We start from the raw sequence: 26,052 nt of genomic DNA, 5'->3' as shown, positions 1-26,052 counted from the left end.
GCTCGAACTTTCCCTTTGATGAGTCCATCAATTAGCATCACAAGACGCGTTCACGTGTCCTACCGGCGTAAAATCTCGCATTTGCAAATAATGACAAGCCAAAGCACAATGAGGAACACGCAGGCAGAGAAAGGGGGCACATTTTAACCAGATGCCCGGCAATAAATAACAGGCCCGGCGGCCCCCAGCTGGGAGCGCGCACTGAGGGGGTCCCACGGGCCCGGAGCGTGTCTGCGTTACGCACCGGAGAGACAGAAGGACCTGCTCGTCGCTTTATTTGTCTAACTTTGTGAATGACATGTAAATGAAGCCAGAGGCCGGAGATATAAAGCAGCGAGCTTCCCGCGGCCTGCTCATCCGTCCACAGAGCGCTGACATGCAGCCAGACGCCGCCAAACTCCCGCTCAGCCACGGGACGCCCTTTTCTGTGGTGGATATTCTGGATCCGACCAAGTTTACAGGGAGATTAATCCAAGCTGCAGCAGGTGAGAATGAAACTCCTCGAGGTTCTAATGGCTGCTAATCATGTCGTGCATTGATTTAACCGTGACTTTCTCTCTTCCAGGAGCGTCTAGGGATGAACCCAGAGAGCAGCAGCATCCCCCGGGAGACGGACGGTGCAGCCCGGGGCAGGAGTCTCCGCGGGGGGAGCATCGTAGACCGGAGGCTAAAAGCCGACGGATCCGCACCGCGTTCACCCTGGAGCAGCTGCAGGTCCTGGAGCGCAGCTTCCACAGGTGCCACTACCTGTCGGTGCTGGAGCGGCACACCGTCGCCTCGGCGCTGCGCCTCTCCGAGACCCAGGTCAAGATCTGGTTCCAGAACAGGCGCACCAAGTGGAAGAAGGAGCGGCTGCAGGGGAAGGAGGCGGAGGAGGATCTCGGCTTCTCGCATCCCGCCGTCTGCGCACCTCTGACCTGCAGCCCGGCGTACTGGCAGCGGCGCGCCGCGCTCCAGCTGTTCGCGCCGCTGCCGCTGCCGCTTCCGCATCATCATCTTATCTACACACGATGAGTGACTGCGCACAAAAAGGACAAACAAAAACACTCCGGCACTATATTCTGTATTACTCAGGGGAGCTGTTTAAGTGTCGAACAGGAGTTTAGAGATATTTTTCTTATGTAATTATTCTATAACTTATTTTGATAAACATTTTGTATTGAAGTTGTTCTTGTTTCTTAAAATGTACTGACTTACGGTACCAGCAAAGTGTCAAATATGAAGTTTTAATCTCAAAATAACTTGTTGCAATGAAAACAATCATGTGCATAAATATCTGAAGGAACACATAATGTATTAAATATATTTTATTTCTCTATTCTCAACTGTGATTCTACATTTGTTACGGGATGGTGAGGACCACATCAGGCTCATGATTTATTACAAACTTATGATTCTGGTTGTCTTTGCTCTAATATTCAACACCAGAAGCTATTTTATGATCTAAAAGGGAAAAGGATCCAGACTGAGGCTCTGTGAAGTGCTTTGAGCTAAATGCTAACATGCTAATGGAAAAAGTACATTCTGTTGTAAATAACCCTGCAAATGACCATTTTCTGACCTCAGATCAGTTTATCTGTTCTCGGAGTGTGTGTGTGTCTGTGTGTGTGTGTGTTATGTGTGTGTGTGTGTGTGTGTGTGTGTGTCTGTGTGTGTGTGTGTGTGTGTGTGTGTGTGTGTGTGTGAACAGATGGTCTTGAGTGTCTACATCCTAAACGGGAAACTTCATCCAACTTCCTTTCCAAGTTAAACTCTCACTCACACACACACACACACACACACACACACACACACACACACACACACACAGCTGCACGTGAACACATCTGTATGTAATTAAGCACATGCTCTTGTCCTCAGATGTCAGGAGGTTCTAAACACCCCAGAGTGTTCGTCCAACACGACGAACGAGAAAAATCAGTGACGCATTTAGTTTGAAAAAATCTGAAAAATCTGATTGTTTAAACACCAGGAGAAACAAATAATTGATTCAGCACTAACTTTTTCTTTTCATGTGCAAAAAGAATGTGCCAGAAGAATGAAACACGTTATTATCGTGAGACAGAAACAGATCTGAGATCACTTCAGTCACCAATGAGGGATAAGAACCAGATGGAGGCAAAACACAAAACACACACACACACACACACACACACACACACACACACACACACACACACACACACACACACACACACACACACACACAGTGAGCAGGGAAATGAGTCAACGTCTATGTCAAATGTTTTCCATGATAAAAAACATTAAAAAAAGTTTGCAGGAATTCAGTACTCACAAGTACTGAAGTACAAATTCAAGGTACTAAACTCTTGCCACTTTATGTTTCTTCCTGTCCAGGTAAAACTTTGTGTTGATGTTGAATGTTTGTGATGAAATCAAGGACGAAGTGTTTCCTTTACATGTTGAGAAAATAGAAACACAGTCAGTATATGTCAGTGTATGTCAGTTAGAAGGATCGCAGTAGTCTCATTTAAAAAAGTATTCAAAAGTTGATGTACTATGCCATAAAATATCATAACAATGATCATAGAATAATGTCATAAAAAAATATGATTTATTATCATGAAATCAAATGCATTAAAACTAAAGTAACGGGCCTGATTTAAAATGTAGGGAGTAAAAGTAAAAAGTTGCACATCAGCGGCACGTTTCATGTATTTTTTTGTCTTCATTGATCTCAGTGGATCATCTGCTGAAGAATGCCGCTCTGCTTAGAACGTGACTCAGAAATACTTCAGCCTTCACATGTGGAAACACTCTGACTGTAGTAATACTGAGTGTGTGTGTGTGTGTGTGTGTGTGTGTGTGTGTGTGTGTGTGTGTGTGTGTGTGTGTGTGTGTGTGTGTGTGACCCAGAACAAAACGTTGTGTAATACGACTTCATTACTTTATAATAAGACTCTATACACTGAAGTCTACATCTTTTTAACATTAACATTAAAAATTTCATGCATGTTTTACAAGCCACATTTGAGAAGAGCTCAACAAATAAATGTTCAACAATGTGGAGTTTCAAGTAATGATGACAGGACATCTTTTCTTGCAAAGACAATGGACATGGACACAAATGTCTCAGCACAACGTTCAAAGCAATGAATTTCAGTTGGAATTATCATCCATTCTGTGTTCTTTAGACAACAAAACCAACATAAGGATTAGTTATCCAAACCAATGTTAGGATTAGATATCTAAACCAATGTTAGGTTTAGTTATCTAAACCAATGTTAGGATTAGATATCTAAACCAATGTTAGGATTAGATATCTAAACCAATGTTAGGATTCGTTATCTAAACCAATGTTAGCTTTAGTTATCTAAATGAATGTTAGGTTTAGTTATCTAAATGAATGTTAGGTTTAGTTATCTAAACCAATGTTAGGATTAGTTATCTAAACCAATGTAACGTTTAGTTATCTAAACCAATGTTAGGATTAGTTATCGAAATGAATGTTAGGATTAGTTATCTAAACCAATGTTAGGATTAGATATCTAAACCAATGTTAGGTTTAGTTATCTAAATGAATGTTAGGATTAGTTATCTAAACCAATGTTAGGTTTAGATATCTAAACCAATGTTAGGATTAGTTATCGAAATTAATGTTAGGTTTAGTTATCTAAACCAATGTTAGGATTAGTTATCTAAATGAATGTTAGGATTAGTTATCTAAACCAATGTTAGGATTAGATATCTAAACCAATGTTAGGTTTAGTTATCTAAATGAATGTTAGGATTAGTTATCTAAACCAATGTTAGGTTTAGTTATCTAAACCAATGTTAGGATTAGATATCTAAACCAATGTTAGGATTAGTTATCGAAATTAATGTTAGGTTTAGTTATCTAACCAATGTTAGGCTTAACATTAAGATTAGATGAAAAAAAAACAGACTACTGGTCTACTGCTGCTACTACTACTACTACTACTACTACTGCTACTACTGCTACTACCGCTACTACTACTTGGTCATTCCAGACCAACTGAGGCTGCAGCAACAAAACATGTATATTGAATTGAGAAAACGGTGCCTTTACTCCGTGCTCTTTGCTTTAAAGTAACAAAAGTGTGCAGAACCCAGAAAACAACAGAACCTGCTGCTCACATTGTTTGTTTTCTATCATTTCATTTCAGATTCTTCATGTTCTTCCTCTCCTCCTCTTTCTTTCTTTCCCCCTCGTAGGAATGTCACATGTGGCAGATGCTCCTCCCCTCTGCTCAGAGATGGGTGAGGGGAAAAGGGGGTGAAGGGCCATGAGGGAGAGATGTGACTGTGGAGGAGGAGGAGGAGGAGGAGGAAGAAGAGGGAGGTGTGTAGAAAAACCTCTCCAGACAGACAAATTTCCTCGTCTCCAGCACGACCAGGAGGCGGCTTTAAAACTTCCAGCCCACAACATTTTTCTTCCTTCTCTCCACGCTGACTCGCCATCAGAGAGGAGAACGCTCTCCAGACCTGCAGGACAACCTCCCTTTCAGGTCTGCTGAGACTTCGTCTGGACTTCAAGAGGAATCAAGCATCTGCAGGTCAGATGCTAGTTATTGGGAGTCCAACGTTGTTTTTTTGCAGCTAGTTTGAAGATTCAGGGTTTTTTTTCTCTGGAGTATACTTATTTTTTAGAAATGAGGACAGAGGTGTTGGTCGTCTGGCTGGGTTTGACCCTGAGCTGCGTTCTGGTCGGCGCTCAAGAAGATGTGAAGGAGGTTGAACTCTTCGGAGGCCAGGTTCGTGGGAGAGAAACCCAAGGACTGGCGGAGCACGGGAGGCAGGGGGAGGAAGAGGGAGGCGAAATGTCAGACAAGCCGCCTGCTGTGGTGGAAGAGGAGAGGACGAAAGGGAAGAAGAAGAAGAAAACACCTGAGGAGATTGAGGCAGGTAAGAAGGAGCCAACATGCACGATTAATTTAAGCATCTAAGGGAATAAATGTGTAGATTCTTCTTGACCTTTTCCAGCCTCGTCTCAGCTCTGAGCGTGCAGACAGGAAAGGCTGCAATCAATCTCTGAGGCAGGAAGACATTTGGTTAATCTCTGTCCAGACAATTAGCTCACTCCCACACGATCACAGAAAACCAAGCATTTTCACCACACATATTGAGTTTCAGACCCAGAATAGTAGATAGTAGTAATAATAGAAGAGTTTGGGGGCTTTTTGTTTTCATGAAGGCGTCTGAGATGACGGAGCAGGAACTCGCAGAGATCCAGTTGGTGGTCTGACACTTTCTTGGCAGCGGACGACCCTTGCTTGCCCAACTGTTGAAGCTTCTAAGCTCGTTTTGTCCGACATACCGATCAGAGAAAGAGCTGCGACATTGACAGCGTGCCAAAGTCATGTCTCCGGGAAAGACACATCTGCAAAAAACACAAAGTCTGAGCAACAGCAGAAATATTTCCACTATGATTTTTCCATAAATGAGCAGGCAGGATTTACTACGGGGCCCCACTCTCAGTAGCATCGATGCAATCGTGATCTGAATGTTAACTTTCCGCTGCATAAAGCAAAACCACAAGCCATAGCAGCCAGAACTTCTCATGTGTGGCTGATTTAAGTTACATAAAAGGCCATAATTAACTAAACCTGAGACCTCAAAACACAACTTCTTTCCACTTCTTTCAAGCTTTGTTTATCCAGGGAAGGCTTTGCTGAGCAGCATCTTTATCAGCCTTGTTTTGCAGTCAGGTTTTTTTTCTTTCTGCAGCCGATCCAGGCAAGAATGCTGTTATCTTCTGTTTACTTTGATGAGATTTATTTTAAGCATGCCTGAAATATTAACCTCACCAAAACATAGCAACACACAACACACAGCAGACTGCAGCCAGTGCTGCGTTGCTAAAATGCAACTCGACCAATGTTTCTCTGCAATTAGTTTGAAAGTTGAAATGGATTTTCTTTTCGATATTTGATTAAATTGTTTTAAAAATGTATTTCCTGGATTAGATGTTGAGACCACAAGGCAGAACAGTGTTTCCGAAGAAATTAGCCATTATTTACAGGGAACTAGACCAGTTATCATTTGGCAAAAGAAGCCCATTGCCATAAAACTATAATTGTGTCTGCACTCTGGAGACGGAGCATATAATACATGGTGCCTAATGGCAGCAGAGAAAACCACCGGGGGAGGTGAGTAATGGGTTGGCAGGGAGGGACTGTTGTGTTTAAGGACCGGTGGAACATCAGGAAACACGTCTAGAAGAAAACAAGCCGCCCTCTGTGTCGGCGTCGGGGTCTGATGATGGTTGTGTAACGACGGTGGATTAAAAACACTGGCGCTCTTTGAAGATCTCCTCTCTGTAATATTCCATCTAGTTCAAACCAACTGTTTTAAGTCATGAAAGCATCTCAGACATCTGAGGAGGCGAAACACGACACTGAACTCGCCTCCGTCCAGTTCCTTCCTGTCTGCTAACCTAATTTAATATCCTAGCTAAAAGCTGACAAAGTCCAAATGATAAAACAGGCCAACATATGGGCTTAGGTAGTGACATAGTATTTAATACTATATAGAAAGATGACTTATGGTTGGGGGTTGGTTGGGTCCAATAAACACAGTTACACTAGTTAGCTAGCTAGCTTGTTCTAGCTAGCAGCAGAAAGTGAGGCGGACGAAGCGTTACGCCGAGCCCAGTTTAGCTCATTTTCCTGTATCCGGGGTAGCATTAAAGCACGGTGGAATTAGCAAGCTAATGAAGCATTAAGTTGTTAAATGTACATCATGTAGTCTGTCTAATATGCCGTCACTTAGGTGACAGAAGTTAGCTACAGTCACTTGGGCAACGGTACATATAAAAATGGCCACCGCTCTGACCATACTGCTACGTTGATTTGAAAGGGAATGTCCCTTCTACTCCTGTTCTATGTCTACGGTTTCCCATCTTTATGCAAAGCTAAGCTAACCACTTTACTCTTCAAACAAACAACCCTATTGCCCCAGAATGTTGAGCAATCAAAAGATGAGTTGATTAGATTGATTTTACACATGAAGCTCTGATGTAACTCTTCCTTCATGCACTCTGAACGGCATCGACTGTCAAAGGACCAAGCGGGGAGCTCGTTAGGCCTCTTTCTGGTTTGGTCTCAGACCAAAACAAACCAATGAACCGGCCTACCCTCTACAGAACCGTGTCCTGCTGCGTTTATGTGTTTATGTCTGTCTGAGTGTCTCTTTTTAAAAGGTACGCTAAGACGTTTGCTGTAAATACGATAAAAGTTCGTACTGCCCTCCAATAAAATGTCTCTAGAAGCTACGCAGCTGCTTTATGTGCCATAAAGACCATAACTGAATGTGTTCCTCTCGTCCCTCTGAAGCCAGAGCGAGGAAAGCGGCGGAGAAGGAAGCTAAAGCGAAGAAGCAGAAAGCCCCTAAACCCACCAAAAAGCCAAAAGCACCTAAAGCCACCAAAAAACCCAAAGCACCAAAAGCCACAAAGAAGCCGAAGGCGCCAAAAGCCACCAGGAAACCGAAGGTGACGACCGCCGCGGCGCAGCCACACACCAGCAGTCCTTCGCTGGACGAGGAAGAGGAGCGACTGCTGATTGAACTGGGATGGGGGACTCGTATGTACCTTAAACTCATCACGGTTACTCTTCGTATTCTTGGTAAAACATGATTCCAGACCTTTTAACTCTACCGACTTGGTCTTCGCAGTGGTTCGACCCGTGACCCCGAAGGCACCTGTGTGGGAGGAGCCCGTCGAGCCAGACCTGGGTGAGACTTTATCACATTAAAACCTTGATGAAATGTGTATCAAGTCAAATGTGGAGATACTTTACACTTCTACACCACTACATCTCAGAGTGAAATATTTGACTTTTTACTCCACTTTACATAAATTATAAATTCAAGAGAATTTAAATGCAGATTATATTTCCCCCATGACGACGATGGACTTTTAATCTTGTCTAAATGTGCTGCTGTGGATATTATGTAGGTATTTAACGGCAGAGATGTGTTTTCCACAGATGTGCGGCCTGGTGGATATCCTCGTAACAAACAAGTCACAACTCCCGAGGTCATCATGTATATACCGGGTAACATTCTCACACACAACACCAGTTTATTTTATTTTTTTACATTTTTGTTTTAGGAGAAAAAAGTTTTAAAAAATGGTATATAGTGAATAAAAGTGGTAAATATCAGCCAAAAGTCATCAGGTTGAGAACATTTTCAATTCATTAAATTAATTTCAGGTTAACCTCAAACCCAAGGATTATTATTAGTGATCCTATTAGGATGTATAATAACTCAGTATTATATAGTATATAGTCTGTATTTATTCCATAAAAAAAAGTCCGTAATCATTAATTTGCTTCTGCTTTAGAGGAAACCACCGGCATCCCGTACGTCGGCCCCTGGTACGAAGAGTACGATTACGCTGACTGTACGTCCATCGTCACGATAACTTCCCATCAATAATTGAATGAGCTGCATTTCTTGATCGTGGTAATGAGCCGATGTGATTTTGTCTACACAGTGGCTGCCAAGAAACAAGAGGAGGAGGAGGAGAAAGCTCGAAAAGAAAAGGCAGAAAAAGGTTTTAATCGTGTGGTTTCATCCGCCGCTGAAAATCCCCAACAAATGCACTATTTCCTTATTTATCTAGTGTGGTGTTGGTTTCTGACACATTGTTTTCTCATTACGCTGCAAAGCTGAGCGGCTGAGAAAGAAGTGGGAGGAGGAGGAAGAGGAGAGACTGAAGCAGATCTCAGTGCCCGTTGAACCAAAGAGTAAGAAGATTCATCAAGTTCCTTCTTTCTCACATTTTAAAATCTCAAATCAAACTCAGATTCATGAGGCTGCTTACAAAGTTGAGTTGAGTATTTCTGTTCTATAATACTTTCTTTTTCCTCCACTGCAACTCAGAGGTCAATATTGTAATTTTTACTCCACTACATTTTCCCAACATTTGAATCGTTACTTCCTGTTTGAGTGAAAACCCAACGTATCTCCAGATGTGTTGATGCTGAATGTGATAAACTGAAGGATGAAGTGGTTCAAGAATTCTCCTCCTCCTTCAGTTAAATAAACTCTTAAAGAAGATTCTTGGATGAGCTAGGAAACACATCAAGAGCTGAAAACAGCTGCTTTCTTTTTATTATATATGATGTCCTGCTGCAGATGATTAAACTAGTTAAAAACGTGCAACATGCACATTAATGCAGCACTAATATTACATTTTACTGCACCGACACTTTTACATCAAGTACATTTTGCTGACACTTTTACTGAAGTGAAGTTTTGAAATCAGGAGTTGTGGGTAATATTTTTAGTGAGAGACTATAGTTGTCACTCCTCAGAGTCTTTATAACAACTACATTGTCTTTAAAAACAAGTGTTACGGTGTCTCATCATTGTGTTTCCCGTCTCAGAGTGTCCTCCTCTGGGCTTGGAGTCGCACCGGGTGGAGGATGACCAGCTGCTGGCTTCCTCTCAGTCTCACCACGGCTTCACGGCTCAGAGGGGACGACTCAACATGCAGGGCTCTGGGGACGACGAGGACCTGTACGGGGGCGCGTGGTGCGCAGAGCCGGAGGAGAAGAACCACTGGTTTGAGGTGGACGCCCGTCGTGAGGTGGAGTTCTCCGGGATCATCACCCAGGGGAGAAACTCGGAGCGAATGTGAGTCTGAACGCATGCAGTGATGTCGCTGAGTTTGTCACTTATGATGGAGCTACGGAGGACCATCATCTCTTGAGACTGACATTGACAAAAACACTGTAAAAGGGTTAAAGTTGTAAGACAAAAACACATCAGACCTCTTTTTGAAACCGGAGGATTCGCCCCCTGATGGCCAGTAGAGAGAATGCAAGTATAAGGCACTTCGGCATCGGCTTTGTTTCTCAGAACCGGAGAATTGAAGCCATCTAGCAACAGACATGGTTTATAATGTTTTGGTAGCACCATAAATACAGTACTAGACTTTTGTATTTGTTCAATATGGATTAGTGCAGCGGTTTTGGCAGTAATGAGCTTCCGTACACGTCAGGACAAAAATGGACTAATGAATGTATTTGTCTTCGTAGAGAGGATTTTGTGTCCTCCTACTTTGTGTCCTTCAGCAACGACAGCCGTGACTGGACTACGCTTCACGACGGCTACGCCGAATGGGTGCGAGGAACTTCAACAATACAAATTAACAGCTGACAGCTCGCACAGATTACATGTTTACTGTGATACTCTCTTGCAGTTGTTCTACGGGAACGTGGACAGGGACACGCCGGTGATGAGCCAGTTCACGCCGCCCGTGGTGGCACGCTACATCCGCATCCTGCCGCAGAGCTGGAACGGCAGCTTGTGTCTCCGAGCTGAGATCCTGGCCTGTCAACTCCCCAGTCAGTATCACAGACCCCATCACAGACCCCATCACAGACCACATCACAGACCACATCACAGACCACATCACAGACCCCATCACAGACCCCATCACAGACCACATCACAGACCACATCACAGCAAAAAGGAAGCTTTGTTTTGCAGGTTTTTTGTAGAGTTTCTGACCTCATGAGTCACAGAGCTTTCTCGTTCCTTGTGAATGTGTCATCCTCCACTGGAAGGAAAACAGGACTTTTTGCCAAAACTGAAATTTAAAAAAAGCAAGCCGTTTTCACCCAATAGACGTGATACAGAGTATTTCACAACACGGACTTCATAACCTCAGCAGTGTGTTACATAACTGATTCACAAAACAGCACCTTGCTTTGATTTCCTATTTCCCAATGTTGGAAAGTTATTGAATACATATTCTCAAGTTCTGCTGCTTTATACTTCTCCTCCGCTACATCTCAGAGGACTAAAAAATATATAACGGGGTAAATTCACAACTTAGCCAGCAGTACTTGCTGCAGCATAAAAGTGATGAAAACAGCAATGCATCAATAATTATATGATAATATAATATATATACCTTTTTATGTTTTAGTATATTTTGAAGCTAATACTTTGAACTAAGTAAACATTTGAATGCAGGAATTTACTAATAATCAAGCATTTCTACACTGTAGTAGCCTACTACTTTTACTTAAAGGGCCAGTGTGCAGCATTTCGACCTTTTGTCTCTTTAAATGACGTATTTTCAGCCTTATAATTCTTATAGTTTATGTTTTAAATTTACAAATATGTGTAATTTACGGCACAATTCAAACGGGTCCACCGGAAGGAGGCGGGGCTTAGCCTGTTTACGCAGTTCAATCTACAACCTCACCACTAGATGTCACTAAAATCCTCCAAATGAGATCTGCTCTACTATCAGCATGTCATTCCTTTCAGGCAGCTACCACAGTGAGAATGAGGTGAACCCGTCAGACGACCTGGACTTCAGACACCACAACTACAAGGACATGAGACAGGTCTGTTCTTAGACCTGACCAACCACCGATAAACTGCTGTGCCTAATTCTGTAACCGACACATTTGTTTCTCTTCCAGATGATGAAGGTGATAAATGAAGAGTGTCCCAACATCACCAGGATCTACAACATCGGTAAAAGCTTTCAGGGCCTGAAGATGTACGCCATGGAGATCTCGGACAACCCTGGAGAGCACGAGACAGGTGTGAGACGCTCAGTCATAAAAACTCAGTATTCATGAAGCCACCATTCCTGGTGTTCACGGATAAAAACGCACCGGTGCTTTTATTCCCCACTGTCGACCAGGTGAGCCAGAGTTTCGGTACACAGCCGGTCTCCATGGCAACGAAGCGCTGGGTCGAGAGCTTCTCCTGCTGCTGATGCAGTTTCTGTGCAAGGAGTACAATGACGAGAACCCCAGAGTGCGCCGCCTGGTGGACGGAGTGAGAATTCACCTGGTGCCTTCTCTCAACCCCGACGCCTACGAGCTGGCCTACGAGATGGTACGACGGAACAAAAACTCAGTCCTCAGTCAGGGACCACGTTTACATGCAACCAACAGCCTGTTGTTGGTCCTTATTCCGAAAAAGACAACATTCCTACTAACCTGATTTATTTTCTTTGTCTCCTGCTTCGTTGGTGCTCAACACACAGAGCTAGATGTAAACAGGAAGAACCCCAGTTGAGATGCATATTCTGAATGTCCAGAAAGAATGCTCCTAAAAAACATTATTTGGCCCAATTCAAAATATCCAAAATATTGTAATTTCTGGAATGATAGTGGATTATGAGAGTGCATGTAAACATAATAAGGCCCCCAACTGCATGAACAGAGTATCTCGTATGTGGGGAAGCAGCCTATATGTCACTGAATCGCAGTTTCCACAATGGAAGAGAACCACAGGGAGAACTTTTGCAGCGTCAGACCATTTTCTCAAATATCTATTGATGCTAAAATGTCCTCGAGACCTAATGTGGTCCTACTTCTTGCCCTCCAGGGCTCGGAGATGGGTAACTGGGCTCTGGGCCACTGGACCGAAGAAGGTTACGACCTCTTCCAGAACTTCCCAGACCTCAACAGCATCCTGTGGGGAGCCGAGGAGCGAGGCTGGGTCCCCCGTATCGTGCCCAATCACCACATCCCCCTCCCAGAAAACTTCCTCAACGGCTCTGTGAGTTTGTCGTTAAATGCCACCGACTCCGATCCAACACAATGTACTGAAATGCATCCATGACTTCTCCGTTTCTTGCTTTCGCAGCTCGCCACAGAGACTAAATCCATCATTTCCTGGATGGAGCGCAACCCGTTCGTGCTTGGAGCCAATTTGCAAGGAGGAGAAAAACTGGTCGCGTACCCTTTTGACATGCAGCGTCCATCGATGTCTGTAAGTCTATGCAAAAAAAACAAACTACCACAAAGATTTTCTAGGCTGCCAGATAATAACCCAACAATCCCGTCGATGTCGTTAAAGTTAACCGACAGCCGGCGTTGGAGAGGAAACACCGAGATGAGCGAGGAGACGTGGACTCGCATCCAGCGGCAGAACGAGGGATCTCTGAGGGAGACGCCAGACGACGCCATGTTCCGATGGCTGGCGATGTCGTACGCCCACAGCCACCTGACCATGACAGAGACCTACCGAGGGTCCTGCCATGGCGATGATGTCACCGGGGGACAGGGCATCGCCAACAGAGCCAGCTGGGATCCAGTGGTGGGCAGTAAGTGTTAGAAAACTCACCGATTATCAAGTCAATCACTGAGAGCACACAGCAAACCTGCACTTCCTTTAACTACATGATCCTGAAACGTGAGTGACTTATAATTTGAGAATTGAATTGTGATCTAATGACATTATCTATAAAACTAGAATCATTTAAGGCTTTAGAATTAGATTTTGGGCATCAAGATATTGATATTGTACTTTAGTGGTGCAGCAAAACAAATTGGCAAGAAATCAAATACCAGCTTCTCCCCCTGGTTGGTAATCCAACCTGGATCCAGGACTTCTGTTCCCAATCAAATTCAATGAAAGAGAATGGAAATACATTTGCGGAGCTCTAGTCCTTGTTACAGCTTCAGTATTTTCTACCTTCAGAAGAAAACAGTTCCCTGAGAGAACCCGCCGACAGTGAGATTATTATTACAGAAAAACCACAGCATCCGTTCTTGGAAAGAACTGAAATACCATTTACCTCCATCGTATTGGCTCACTGCCTGGACTAATAAACTAACTCCTCCCCCACAGGTATGAATGACTTCAGCTACCTGCACACCAACTGCTTTGAGCTGTCCATCTTCTTGGGTTGTGACAAGTTTCCCCATGAAAGTGAACTGGCTCTGGAGTGGGAGAACAACCGCGAGGCTCTGTTGTCCTTCATGGAACAGGTGAGAACCGCATCAGACCCGCATTCAGACAAGACAACAGCAGTGTGTGGTTCTTCATTGGCCAAGGACATACAAGCACTTTCCTGGTAGACTACTTTGTGACATCACGGATTGCTGTGATGGAAGATAAAAACGAGTGACACTGTGATAACTTTCCATGCTGAGTTTCGGCATCTTTTACCAACAAAAAATTTACATCATCAGAACAATTTGAGTATAGGTGAAAGGAATCCCGTTTCCTGTGCAGGTGAATCGAGGGATAAAGGGCGTGGTGAGAGACGTGGAGGGAAACCCGCTGCCTAACGCCACAGTGACTGTGGAGGGAATACGGCACGATGTCAAAACTGGTACAACTAAGATCAATGGATATTTCAGTCAATGATGTCTTTCTGGTCAAGAGTTTCAGCTCCTCACTATTAACCTACATTCACTTTAGCTTCAGGTGGCGATTACTGGCGGCTGTTGAATCCCGGAGAGTACAGGGTGAGCGCCAGAGCCGACGGCTACACCCCCCAGACCCGGCTGTGTATGGTGGGCTACGACTCCGGAGCCACCTCGTGCAGCTTCACCCTGGCCAAATCCAACTGGGACCGCATCAAACAAATCATGAAACTCAGCGGCAATAGGCCAATTCGACTGGTCCCCAAAGTACACGTGGTGAGAACGACGGCGGCCAGCCTCCCGGCCGCCACCACCGTGGACAGTCACGCCATCGCTCAGAAAGCAGAGCGACTCCGGAGGCTCCGGATCATGCGTCTACGCCGGCTGCGTCAGCAGAGATTACAGGGCGGCCTCGGTACGCCTCCTACTACGACAACCACCACGACGACAACGACCACGACAACAACAACCACCACGACACCACCACCAACAGCCCCCACACCAACAGCTGAAACAGAGAGAACCACTTCCTGGTACGACTCCTGGTTTCCGGTGGACAGCTGGATGACGGAGAACCCGTTCGATAGCATCATCTTTAACTCAGCGCCCACGCAGGACTATCCCTTTGAATACACCATCGACTGATTACCGCATCCACATAAGACCTTACTAACCACATCCACGTCACAGCTTTAAAACAAACACAACACATGGGTTGTTAACGATTCAGTTCTCAGGAAGAAGGTGACTTTAAGGGAACGTCCATTAGAGAAGTGATCCGGAACAGAAAGCCTCCGCTGAGCAGAGACTATGCAGAATTTAATTGGCTCAATAAAACACATCATGTCACAATACAAGCAGGATACGATACGTTACCTCCCCGTTACAAATGTATATCTTCATGTTTCTTTAATGGCTTTACGGTGTGATTGCTGGCCTCAGTTAAACTGATTTAATGTTCTGCTGAATGCATTTGATTAAAATGAAGTTATTTTCTAAAATCACCGTAGTCTGTGTATTGTTTGGGTATATAGATTACTAATATTCTAGATCTAAGACAAAGCTGGCAGAAGGGCGGGACCCAATTACAAATCCTTCGGCTTCTTCAGCACCACGGACAGCAACATGGATTTATCGAGACACATTTAATCGTCCGTGTCTGAAATCACTCACTAGCCTGTATAGCCGACTCAAAGTTTCCCACAATTCATCTTGAAAAGAAGCGTACAAACCGATGGTCACTAACTGAGCGTTATAGACCAGCATGCATTGCTGTGAAGGAAAAATTACAGACCAACAAGAAGAGAGATTGAGACAAATCCATGCAAATAATTATGTAACACAAATATTTAATGTGAGTAGAGCATTAACGGTCAGAAACTAATTTGAATGTATTTACTGATTGGGGAAAATAAGCTCATAGCGCTCCTTTAGTTCCTACCTTTCACAATAAAAGCCCTAGAGACATACGCTGCATCACTGCTTACCAGAGGAACGGAAATTACAACAAACTAGCATCAATGTTTTTATGATTAAATCGGTTTATTTTACCAAACAGTGAATGTTTCCAGAACAGATGCGTTAGAAATAAGATAATACAGACGCCGTGTTCCTCTACGAACCTCATATCAGGTTTGGATTTGATAAACGTCCAAACCTCAGAAGATTCAAAGTCCATTAATGGTCCATTTCCTCCACGGCCCATAAAGCTTCCGTTCAGTTTATATTCCAGCGCTGGACGCAGAGCCGTCCTCCTGAAAGTCTCTGCAGGGGTCAAGGATCCAGACCTGGTGCTGCTGCAGCTACGACTGGCCTGCTTTGCCTTTCTTGTTCCTCCCGCCGCTGTAGCGGAAACTCTTCAGTGGGTTCTTCCCCTGGATGTTCTTCTGCAACGGATTGAAGTTGATCATGTAGCGACTCGCTAACGTAGCATTTATGATTTTAATGTGCAGTTCAGTTATTCTTTGCAAAACATCTCAGATGTTGAAAACATAACTAGACATGAATGACAGAGATAGTTATGAGGCTGCAGTTCATTCCTCAATTATCCAATTAATAGTTTCCTATATTATGTTCAGTGGCATTTAAAAAAAAAAGTACAAAACGACACAGCTTGACATAATGTGCTCTTCTACATCCCACACACAGTTTAACACCTGTGACTGAGCACGTACCTGTCCTCCAGTTTGGGTTGCCATGTTTGCCCAATTCTAACTTGTTCCTCTGCTGCTTTCAACGTTTGGTAATCTTCTCAGAAAGGCGCTTGAGATCCAGAAAAGCTTGTTCTTAAACCAGCTACTGAGTAACACTGCGTCTTCTCTGACAGGCTAGCAGCTAACATGGAGAAACCCCATTTTCACCAGGAGTTTGGTTTAAAGCAATATCCTGCAGCTGGCGGGCACCGAGGCTTTTGATGTTGTGTTTTTCTTCAAAGCAGACTTTTGAAATGTGTAGATGATTCTCATTGTTAATGCGTGTTTTTTAACTGGGGGCTCTCATTATGCTGCTCATCAGAGAGCCATGAAATGTTTCGTTTCTTGTGACTAAGCAGTCAGCTTCATGTCATTCTGTCATTTTTATCAGATGTTGTTGTGCTGACTCACCTTGAAACTGCTCTTGACGACTCCTTCTGGTTTCTTGAGCTTCCTCTTCCTCCTGCGGTTCGACAGCGGATTCATGACACCCTTCAGCGTCTCGGGAACTGGAGGAAGTCAATGAAACTGATGAGTCACCAAGTACACTTTACACAAGTGCTGTAAGTTCAGCCTAAGTTCCTTAGAAATAAAGTTTAGTTTTGTGTTCAACTTGATCTTGTTATGCTTGAAGTCTTGAACGGAGAAAATACTAAAAACATTGGTAAAATGTGTTTATTTGTGCAAAATTAGCATGAATAGAGGCAAAGTCTCGCCCCTTCCGGTGTTTCTCATGGGACTTTATTTTGAAAAGAAACTGTACGGTGGACTGGGACCTTCTGGACTTGAACAATTATCTTTTCAGATCATCAGATGTGGAATTCATGGAACAATTAAAGCAGATCAAAACAATATTTATCTCTCTCTGTTGACTCCTGAACAATAATAACCTATGTATGTTTACATGATTGCAATCAAACTTTAAAATCGATATCATGTTAAACAGCTTTATATCATAATCTTCCACTCCGCCTTTATTAGACAGATTAAGACCACCAGCGGATCTTCCGAAGAGTCTCACCGAGGTACTCGGGGACGTTCCTCAGGTGGGGCTTGATGACGGCCGGGTGCAGGTCTTTGTCGTGTCGGAGCAGCTGCAGGTCTCTGGGGTTGTCCTCAAAATACGTCTGAGTGGAAGCAGATCAAATATCAAATCACACACTTCCTCCTCCAGTTCTCTCTGGAGGCCTTTTTAGAGATCCATCCATAATCCCAGAAAGTACTTTTGGACCTTCTACACCAACGACGTGGAGGAGAAAAGGAGTGAAGGAAAAGACTATAGTATAACATTGTAAGGAGCTATAGCAGCCGAGCGAACATCACTCACCTTGAGCTTCTCTGAATTGAGCAGCTCCTGTTTGATCTCCTTCAGTCTGGCCTCCCTCACCGCCTGCTTGGTCACTGAACGCATCGCGTCCTGCAAACAAACAAAAAAAAAGCTCAAACAACCAAACTTTTAAATGAACTCTCTTCATCGCGTGCTCACACGTAAACGCTGAACTCACCCTGCATCTGTACCTGAAACCTTCGATCTCCTCCATCTTAAACTCGTATGGTTTCAGACCAGAGTCAGCATTATCTGAAAGAAATGTAAAAAATACATGTTTCATAAACATGTTAATTATCACTAAACATGGATGCTTTACTCCTTAATATTTATGTCACTTTTCTGCATTCAAGGGCTCCTCCTACTTTCGTAGTTTAGTCACGTGACTTGGACTCGTGGTTACCTCCTGTGAGCGCCTCCTCCACCTCGGACAGCACACCAAACTCAGTGTGAGAGATGAAGGACAGAGCAGTTCCCGGGTTGTCTGCTCTCGCCGTTCTACAAAAATAAAATTGTTTTTTTTTTAATCACCACGTGAGGATTTAAATTCTCATGAGAGATGCTTGCTTCAGCGCAGTAAGCGCAGCGTAGAAGACGTTGCTTCTTACTGCGCTGCAAAATAAGCAAACAGGCCCGTCATGAGTATTACGTTACACATGATGCCACAATAAAACAGCAGGTTTCTCTGCCATTGCAATTGTGAAATTGCTCAGTAGGGGGCGCCACCAGCTCCAAACGCACACTTGAGCCTGGTGTGAATTTGGCTGAAATGGTGAAGCACCACTGAAATGAAAGGCCACTCACCTTCCGACCCGGTGGATGTACGACTCGACGGTTGTGGGGAAATCGAAGTTGATGACGTTGGCGACATTCTGGAAGTCCACACCTCTGGAGACGCCGTACTCCTTGTCCTTCGTTCTTTAAAACACATCGATCGGAAATGAGCCTCACCAAAGGTCTAAACGCTGAAGGCTGATCACTTTAATCCAATATCTGATAATTAATGCTTCAAGGCACTATTTAGAAGTTAGTGTTTACAGAGAGAGCAGCTCCTCTCATGTGACTCACCTTCCTCCTCTCTCTGAGCTCTTCTTCTTCTTCCCTTTTCCTGCAGTCGCCTGCGGAGCAGCGGCAGGGTCCGCCAGACTATGCTCGTCTGTAGCGATGATGTAGTCATAAAAGCCCTGGTTGAACTGAGTGATGATGTGACACCTGCAGACAGAAGGAGAGTTGATTAACGTCTCACAAGTGACTGGAGCTACTTTTTTGCGAATCGGCACCAAATTATTGAAGAACACCAATCAAGCCTGAAGATAATTTAATGCAAAATGGGCAGTTCATCAATTCTTGTATTTAAATGTAATTTATCAATAAAATAGTGTCTACATGGGTTCCCTGGTGCACACCAGCACCTTCATCTCATCAAGTGTACTTAAGTAGAAAGGAAGTGAGGTCACCTGGACTGGACGGGCAGCTCGGAGTTGAGCACGCAGGCAGGAATACCAAACTGTTCCAAGAACAGTTTGAGTCTGTAGCATCGGTCCACGGCTCCCACGAACACCAGCGTCTTCCCCTGAACCAACCGCAGCTTCAGCAGCGTGTAGACCAGCAGGAACTTGTCCTCCTCCTCACACCTGATGCTGTACTGCTGCAGCTGGCTGCCGTCTGGGAGCTGAGAGCCCTGAAGCTTCAGGATCACCTGAGGACACAATTTCACCGGTAAGACTAAAAAAAAACCTCATGTGTGCTTCATCTGTTTCTGCAGCTTCCTTCAGAAATGTGAAAATGACATTACGGGGTTGTGCAGCAGCAGCTCCTTTAAGGCCTGAACGTCCTCAGTAAGAGTAGCCGACATCAGGAACGACTGGTAGATCTTCGGCAAATGACTGTTAAAAAAAAATTAAGATAAAAAAAGATTCCACCCAAGAGGGTCATTTTGAGAGAAAAGAAATCCAGATACATCAAACATGAACTTTGCTGTCTGACGATTCATTTCTGTACATAATTTCCATTTTCAGTGTTTCATGTTCTGTTTTCTGTGACTCTCTGTGTGTGAAGCCTGCTTTTCTAGTATCAGTATACCATTCAATACTATCAGTAGAGCTTGTTGGTGGGAGAAGAAACAATCTGCTATTACTTAAATGTTAAGAAAAGGAACAAAAAAGACAACTGGCCTGTTTTTGTGTCTGAAACTAATAACTCATATGAATCAGTGTCAGTGTTCTTCTCACCACAACAAGTTCTTCAGGTCGGCCTCGAAGCCAAAAGAGAAGAGCAGGTCGGCCTCGTCCACAACCAGCATCTCCAGGGACGAATGCAGGACCAGGTTCTGGGCGCTGAGGTGGGCGAGCACGCGGGCCGGCGTCCCCACGACCACATCGGGCTTCTCCATTAAGATAGGCCTGTTCAAACACGCACTGATTATTACTCATTTATTATCATTATTATTATAATAATACTATGTTTAGACACACAAACACGTGTTTTAGTAGTTGAAATGACCTCTGTGCAGACAGGTCAGATTTTCCGGTGATGTCGGCCACTCGGACGTCCCTCGAGCAGAACGCCGTCAGCTGTCTCATCATGGTCTGAACCTGCTGACCCAGCTCCTTGGTTGGAACCAGGATCAGGGCTCTCACATCCTGCTCCCGGACGGTCTGAAGGTACAATCAACGAGCACAGAGGGAGCAGTCAGGAAGACGAAAACAAAACGTACCGCACAGGGAACGTCGCCGACCTCATATCCTCCCCTCACCTGTTTGGAGGCCAGGATGCGCTGGATGACCGGTACGGCATAAGCAGCGGTCTTTCCGGACCCGGTCCGAGCTCGAGCCAGGAGGTCTTTCCCCTCCAGGGCCAGAGGAATGGCCTTCTCCTGGATCAGAGTTGGCTGGGACCAACCCAGATCTGCCACCGCCTAAAACAAGACAACAAGGACTGCCTTTACACAACAGGGCTGAATACTTCATGTTAACCCAGTGATTTCAATATGTATTACGTGCATACACGTACAAGGATTTGATTTTTTGAATCTCTAACAATGTACTTAAGAGTGAAAGAAATAATATAGATAAAAATACACAATAAAATAAAATGTCTTTGTACAACTTTACCATATGAATATACAATGTTATTAAATACATTTAAATATGTAGAGTAAAGAAGAAGAAATAAACCCACTTCTTTCAGTGCAGTTAGATCTTTTTAGAACTATGGTTTCAATCAATAACATATGGGATAAAGTTTGATTTAAACGTCTTAAAAGAACAAAAAATCCTAATCATGTCTCACTATGTAGTGCAACAGCGGCCAGCTGAACATTTACTGTACATTAACTACACCTTTGTTTTACTCCACATGTCTGACAGGTACTTCCTGTCCAGGGACAACCACGTATCTCCAGATGTTGTGAGTTTGTGATAAACTGAGGGATGTGTTGAGAAAATCCTCCCACTTCTTAAACCCAAGGAACGCTTTATTAATAAAATAAGGATCGGCACTAGAAACATGTTAACTGGAACATTAAAATGACGAAACAAAAAGGTGACGTCACAGCGAGGAAGACGTAAACTCCTCTATGGATATTAAAAAAAACAAAGGTTATTTATTTGATGTAGTTTAAGAGTTAGATGACGATACATGAGACAAGTTAGCTCAACCGCGACGCACTCCTCCGGTATTTACGTGAGTTTACGTCACTTCTCCTCGGTTTTAAGTCGTCGTCCGCAGGTTCGACGTTTCACCGACACTTTGTTTAACATTTACGGACTCTGTGGAGCGAGTTGTTACCTTTAAAACACGGTCGTCTAAGCCCATTTCATGGAACAGGAGCCTTTCCGCCGCCATCTCTCCCTGCGCATCTGTCCTCACTACGCTCACACGTGCGTCGCACGATTTTGACGTCACGTCGCCAACGCGTCACAGACGTTCTTCTTCTTCTTCTTCTTCTTCTTCTTCTTCTTCTTCAATACAATGCAATTAAATACTATACATGTGGTATTAGTACTTTTACTGTTGCAGCCTATTTTTACTGTGTAGTATGAGTATTTGAACTGCAACAGAGTGATTTACTTTGTGGTATTAGTACGTTTTACTGTAACGGAGGAATTCTACAGCATGGTATTTGTACTTTTACTGTAACAGAGTATTTAAATGTATTTTCTTTACAACTATACAACAGCTGTTGGACCTCGCAGTGAAGTTGTTTACGTCCCCCCCCCCCCCCCCCCCCCCCCTGATTTCCCCCATTTGACCGGAAGATGGCGACAAACACCAACGCCACATGGAATCTCGTTAACAATAAAATATAAAAACAAACAGCGATAATTTAATCAGAACTGAATCCCCAACAACAACGAGAAGCGCTCTGGATCTCCGTGAACGCACCATCCCCGGGGGTTTGAAGGCGGGCTCGCGGAGTCACGCGCGTCTCCACGAGGACTTGTTGAGAAGATGGACACAAGATGTCTGGAGGTGGAGGCTCCGCAGCATCAGCATCCGTCCTCCCACAGCCGATAAATGAGTCAACATGGCCGCGGAGCAGCACCACTGAGACGCGGAACCGAACAGCACACAGGTAAAATAAATCATCACGGCGGTGTGAAACCAGCAGGTCCGGGTGTTTCCTTTCACCTTTAGAGGATTCCAGCTGCAGTCACAGAGAGACATCTCACCGAGCATTCACCAAAACAAAGCCACAGGTTCATATTTGTTACATAAACTCAAAACGACAATATTCCGAGGATTAATTATTACCCTTCATAATATATAATTCCCAGTCTTCTGTGTGTGTTATTATTTATTGTTTTAATATGTTATGAGACCTTCTTTGTTTGTTGTTGTTGTTGTTTTAGATTAAATGGCGTTCATGTCCCGGTTCTCCCGGTCCCGGAGCAGCTCCAGGTCCCCGAACAGGAAGGACTCGGAGCGGGTCTCCCCGACGCTGACTGTGTCCGAGCTGGAGAGACTCCTGTGCACCGGCAAGACGGCTTGTAACCACGCAGACGAAGTGTGGCCGCGGCTCTACATCGGAGACCAGTGAGTTTACATTATAATAAGCAGCGGTGGAAGAAGCACTGAAGTAAGTAGTTAAACACTGTAGAAATACTCTCCTGCATGCAAAAAGGGTACTTAGAATACCACAAGTAAAAGTATAATGCAGGATGACTCATGTTAGAATAATACATGTTATATTATTGGATTGTTTTACATTACAATAGTGCAGCTGGTAAATAATGAAATGTGATAATAGCACATTTATATATCAGCTAAAGATGACATTTTACTGCACAGTGGCTACTTTTACTGAGGACTCATAATGGAGTTACATTGTACACTTAAAGTTTCTTCCACCGTTGTCATATATTTATTTACATGTCACCAAAATAAGCTGGAATATGAAGTTTCTTATGTCAAACATAATAAGTTTAGGGTTTGTTCAACTTATCAATCTGGCATGTTGAGACAAACATGCCGGGCTGGAAGAATCTCCTCTTCTCCGCAGAGACATCGCATCGGACCGGCGCGAGCTGGTCAAACTGGGCGTCACACACATCCTCAACTGCGCCCAGAGCAAGTGGCGCGGCGGCGCCGAGTACTACGCCGGCATGAGCGTCACCTACCACGGCATCGAGGCTCACGACTCCCCGACCTTTGACATGAGCGTCAACTTCTATCCTGCCGCCGAGTTCATCCACAAAGCCTTGACAAGTGGAGGTCAGTCTGAGAACGTGATAGGGAACATGTTGAGATTTAGTTACAATGACGTCATGAATCTAAAATAATTAATTAATTAATTCTCATTTTATTAAGTCATTTACATTATATTACTTTTTTATTTGCAAAATACAAAATGCTGCACTTCTAAATTTGACATAGAACACAAAATTAAATAGTTTAATCAAGTAAAAGTTCAATCTCCGAAGATCTCCGTTTTGTTCTCATTGGCGCCACCTGTGGCGATTTGTGGCGATTGCAGGTGTGTTGGATCTCACACTAGCAGAGACCGTAAAAAATCACACCACTTCATACACAAGTGAGTTGGGAGAATCTGTTGCAACCATAAAAAGGAGGAAAGGAAAAGGAGATGTAGACGTATAACATCTGAAGCAGATTTAAGTCGTGCTCTGTGCGTGCGTGTAGGTAAGGTGCTGGTGCACTGCACCGTGGGAGTGAGCCGCTCAGCCACCCTGGTGCTGGCCTACCTGATGATCCGACAGAACCTGACGCTGGTGGAGGCCATCAAAACGGTGAAGGACCACAGAGGCGTCATCCCCAACCGAGGTTTCCTCCGCCAGCTCAACGGCCTGGACGGCATCCTGAGAGAGAGCCGCAAGACGGCGCCGCAGAGCTGAAAAAGACACGCACACACAAACACACCAGGAGCTGGACTGGGTCCACTGGGTGGAGGTAATGGGACCAAGGGAGGGTTTCTGACTCATATCTGCAGCCTCGATTCATTCACTATTATTTATTTGAGCTTCGGAAACAACACAAGCACCGGATGGTCAAATCAACCAGCAGTATCCTTTAAGGTGACATGTTTAATGTCCAAGGAAACCCTCATTTTAGTCCGTCTAAATGATTTCATTCAACCTGCCAGGAGGAGCTTAAGACTCGTCCCTCTACTTTTTAATCTAACTTCAGATCATTCCACTGGGAGCTGATGTTTTACTGCCACTGCACCTGCAGAAAAGTACAAAGAATGAGCAGAATCTTTGGTAGCTAATCGCCTGCAGGGCCCAATAACAAGCCTCACCTCTGGTGCATCTTTTCTTGTTTCAGGAACTTTCTAGAATTGTGTCCACGACTCCAGGAGGGTCTTAAAATGAGCTGAATTATACCAGAAGTGGATGAAATTAATGCAAACTGTCAGTCACTTGAACTCACCTGATTAGAGTCACTACACAAAACTTTAATTTTGTGTAGACGTTGGCGCCCTCTATGGACAAAAGCTTCGACTCCTTAGAAACCCTCTGATTTTACAGCAGCAGGGACTGACAACCTTCTTCTCCATGCAGTCCTGGTTCTGGTTCTCCCAGGGTCCCCCTTCCCTCCAGCAGGCCCAGCGATACGTCCTGGTCCTGCATCAGGTGGTGTCGGGGTTGGCTGGTCTGTTCATGGAGGGCATAATAGAGGCGTTAGTATTAAATTATTTATTAAAGTTCCCTAACCTCAACAAAGTCGTCAGTCGTCGTTCAACAGGTCAAATTCAAAGAACCTCTTCAGCCAGGGTTCAATTTCCACTCAACCACGAAACACCATAGATTTTTAATCATTCAAATTTGTGTTGTGTGTGTTTTTGCTTTACCCGGAACATATGATAATTTATCATTTGCTAGAGGATATAAATATATGTAAGAGAACCGAAATGGACACAGGACGATATGAAACGTTCATGTCACAATTATCCTGGCCAAAATTGAGATTTGCGCAATTATTGTGATGATAATGATTATTCCACAACACAATCATCTAAAATATGTTTGAATTCTTCAACTTTGTATTGTGTCACAGAAAAGACACATCCTTTTTTAAGTGAACTTCCTTTTTAGTGAAAAACAATCAAATAATCTTAAAAAGATCATAAACAATAAGGTCTTCCTGCATAGATAAAGGATGAATACATTTTTTAATAAATATATTTTTGTATCCTGTATTTTTTTTAAATCAGGCTCAATTTTTCACTTCTCTTAACTCAACTTTCTAAACTAGACAGTTTTTAAAAGTATTTTGTGGTGATATTTATGATTATCCCGATAAGGAAAATTCACCACGATCTCTTATTGTGTTTTTTATTATTATCCTGATCTACAATAAGATCCCTTGGTCTCCCCACCTCTAGACCAAAATGTCAACAATAAAGTGAGTACAAGTGATCGACAGTGTGCAGGATTGAACAGCAGACCCATAAACTGGTTAAGGTGGAGGTCCAGGTCCAGTAGCGTCATTGCGCTGCCAGTTATCAACCAGCCAAGGAGCTTTATTTCATGTGGACCCTCCTGGTTCGGTACACTGTCTTTTCTAATCCAGAACCGAGGTTTAAACCTGTGATAAAAGGACAGAAAAAAGTCCCTTGCTCAGTGATTTTCCCCCTATAGTTTTAGTCTTTGCAGGTCTTTTTTTTTTTACATTCAGCAAGTGTCATTAAAAGTGCTGTGAACAACTCCCACAGAGACCAGGTCTAAACCAGCACATGATGTAGCCTGTTCATTATTACATCTGTGATGAGGACTTTGTGAAAAGCAACATACGATGATTTATGTTCATGTTCAATGTATTTCACAGTCCTTGACTTTTCTTTTTTTATTCGATGTTTTCGGTGTGACGATCTGAGGTCGTCCAGTAGAGACCAGAGACTAAAGCCCATTTGGACAGGATTGACTTCACAGGTGGAGGATGCTGTTTTTACCCC

At 43.8% G+C, this 26,052-nt stretch overlaps 4 protein-coding genes across 5 annotated transcripts; 3 read left to right on the top strand and 1 right to left on the bottom strand.

Annotated features, from left to right (window-relative positions):
• Nucleotides 1-376: 376 nt before the first annotated feature.
• pnx (posterior neuron-specific homeobox) lies at nucleotides 377-1,014 on the top strand (the record flags this gene model as incomplete). The annotated part of the gene is made up of 2 exons (XM_084034832.1): nucleotides 377-485; nucleotides 566-1,014. The coding sequence occupies 2 exons, from the start codon at nucleotides 377-379 to the stop codon at nucleotides 1,012-1,014; spliced, it is 558 nt and encodes a 185-aa protein (XP_083890958.1).
• Nucleotides 1,015-4,336: 3,322 nt separating this feature from the next.
• aebp1a (AE binding protein 1a) lies at nucleotides 4,337-15,121 on the top strand. 2 transcript variants are annotated; one of them, XM_084036079.1, is made up of 19 exons: nucleotides 4,342-4,887; nucleotides 7,317-7,565; nucleotides 7,657-7,716; nucleotides 7,971-8,039; nucleotides 8,330-8,389; nucleotides 8,483-8,542; nucleotides 8,658-8,735; nucleotides 9,378-9,627; nucleotides 10,032-10,116; nucleotides 10,196-10,340; nucleotides 11,275-11,354; nucleotides 11,433-11,556; nucleotides 11,660-11,856; nucleotides 12,352-12,525; nucleotides 12,613-12,738; nucleotides 12,826-13,072; nucleotides 13,600-13,739; nucleotides 13,987-14,086; nucleotides 14,176-15,121. In XM_084036079.1, the coding sequence occupies exons 1-19, from the start codon at nucleotides 4,635-4,637 to the stop codon at nucleotides 14,763-14,765; spliced, it is 3,087 nt and encodes a 1,028-aa protein (XP_083892205.1). In that variant the 5' UTR covers nucleotides 4,342-4,634; the 3' UTR covers nucleotides 14,766-15,121. The 2 variants fall into 2 exon arrangements, with proteins under 2 accessions (XP_083892204.1, XP_083892205.1); XM_084036078.1 differs by having other exon boundaries at nucleotides 4,337-4,887; nucleotides 12,613-13,072.
• A 519-nt stretch (nucleotides 15,122-15,640) lies between these two features.
• On the bottom strand, nucleotides 15,641-21,539 carry ddx56 (DEAD (Asp-Glu-Ala-Asp) box helicase 56). The gene is made up of 14 exons (XM_084035272.1): nucleotides 21,429-21,539; nucleotides 20,395-20,556; nucleotides 20,142-20,296; nucleotides 19,871-20,041; nucleotides 19,435-19,525; nucleotides 19,097-19,338; nucleotides 18,708-18,851; nucleotides 18,444-18,557; nucleotides 18,043-18,137; nucleotides 17,818-17,891; nucleotides 17,640-17,729; nucleotides 17,334-17,439; nucleotides 16,724-16,821; nucleotides 15,641-16,006 (listed from the first exon to the last, which is right to left on the bottom strand). Exons 1-14 carry the CDS (start codon nucleotides 21,483-21,485, stop codon nucleotides 15,923-15,925), a joined length of 1,683 nt encoding a protein of 560 aa, XP_083891398.1. The 5' UTR covers nucleotides 21,486-21,539; the 3' UTR covers nucleotides 15,641-15,922.
• Nucleotides 21,540-21,981: 442 nt separating this feature from the next.
• Nucleotides 21,982-24,737, top strand: dusp26 (dual specificity phosphatase 26). The gene is made up of 4 exons (XM_084035387.1): nucleotides 21,982-22,215; nucleotides 22,493-22,676; nucleotides 23,143-23,354; nucleotides 23,781-24,737. The coding sequence occupies exons 2-4, from the start codon at nucleotides 22,498-22,500 to the stop codon at nucleotides 23,990-23,992; spliced, it is 603 nt and encodes a 200-aa protein (XP_083891513.1). The 5' UTR covers nucleotides 21,982-22,215; nucleotides 22,493-22,497; the 3' UTR covers nucleotides 23,993-24,737.
• The last annotated feature ends 1,315 nt before the right edge of the window (nucleotides 24,738-26,052 follow it).

This window comes from Eutrigla gurnardus, assembly GCF_963514095.1.
Source record: "Eutrigla gurnardus genome assembly, chromosome: 19".
NCBI lineage: Eukaryota > Metazoa > Chordata > Actinopteri > Perciformes > Triglidae > Eutrigla > Eutrigla gurnardus.
The sequence above is the reverse complement of the archived record's forward strand: the minus strand, read 5'-3'. Positions and strand labels throughout refer to the sequence as shown.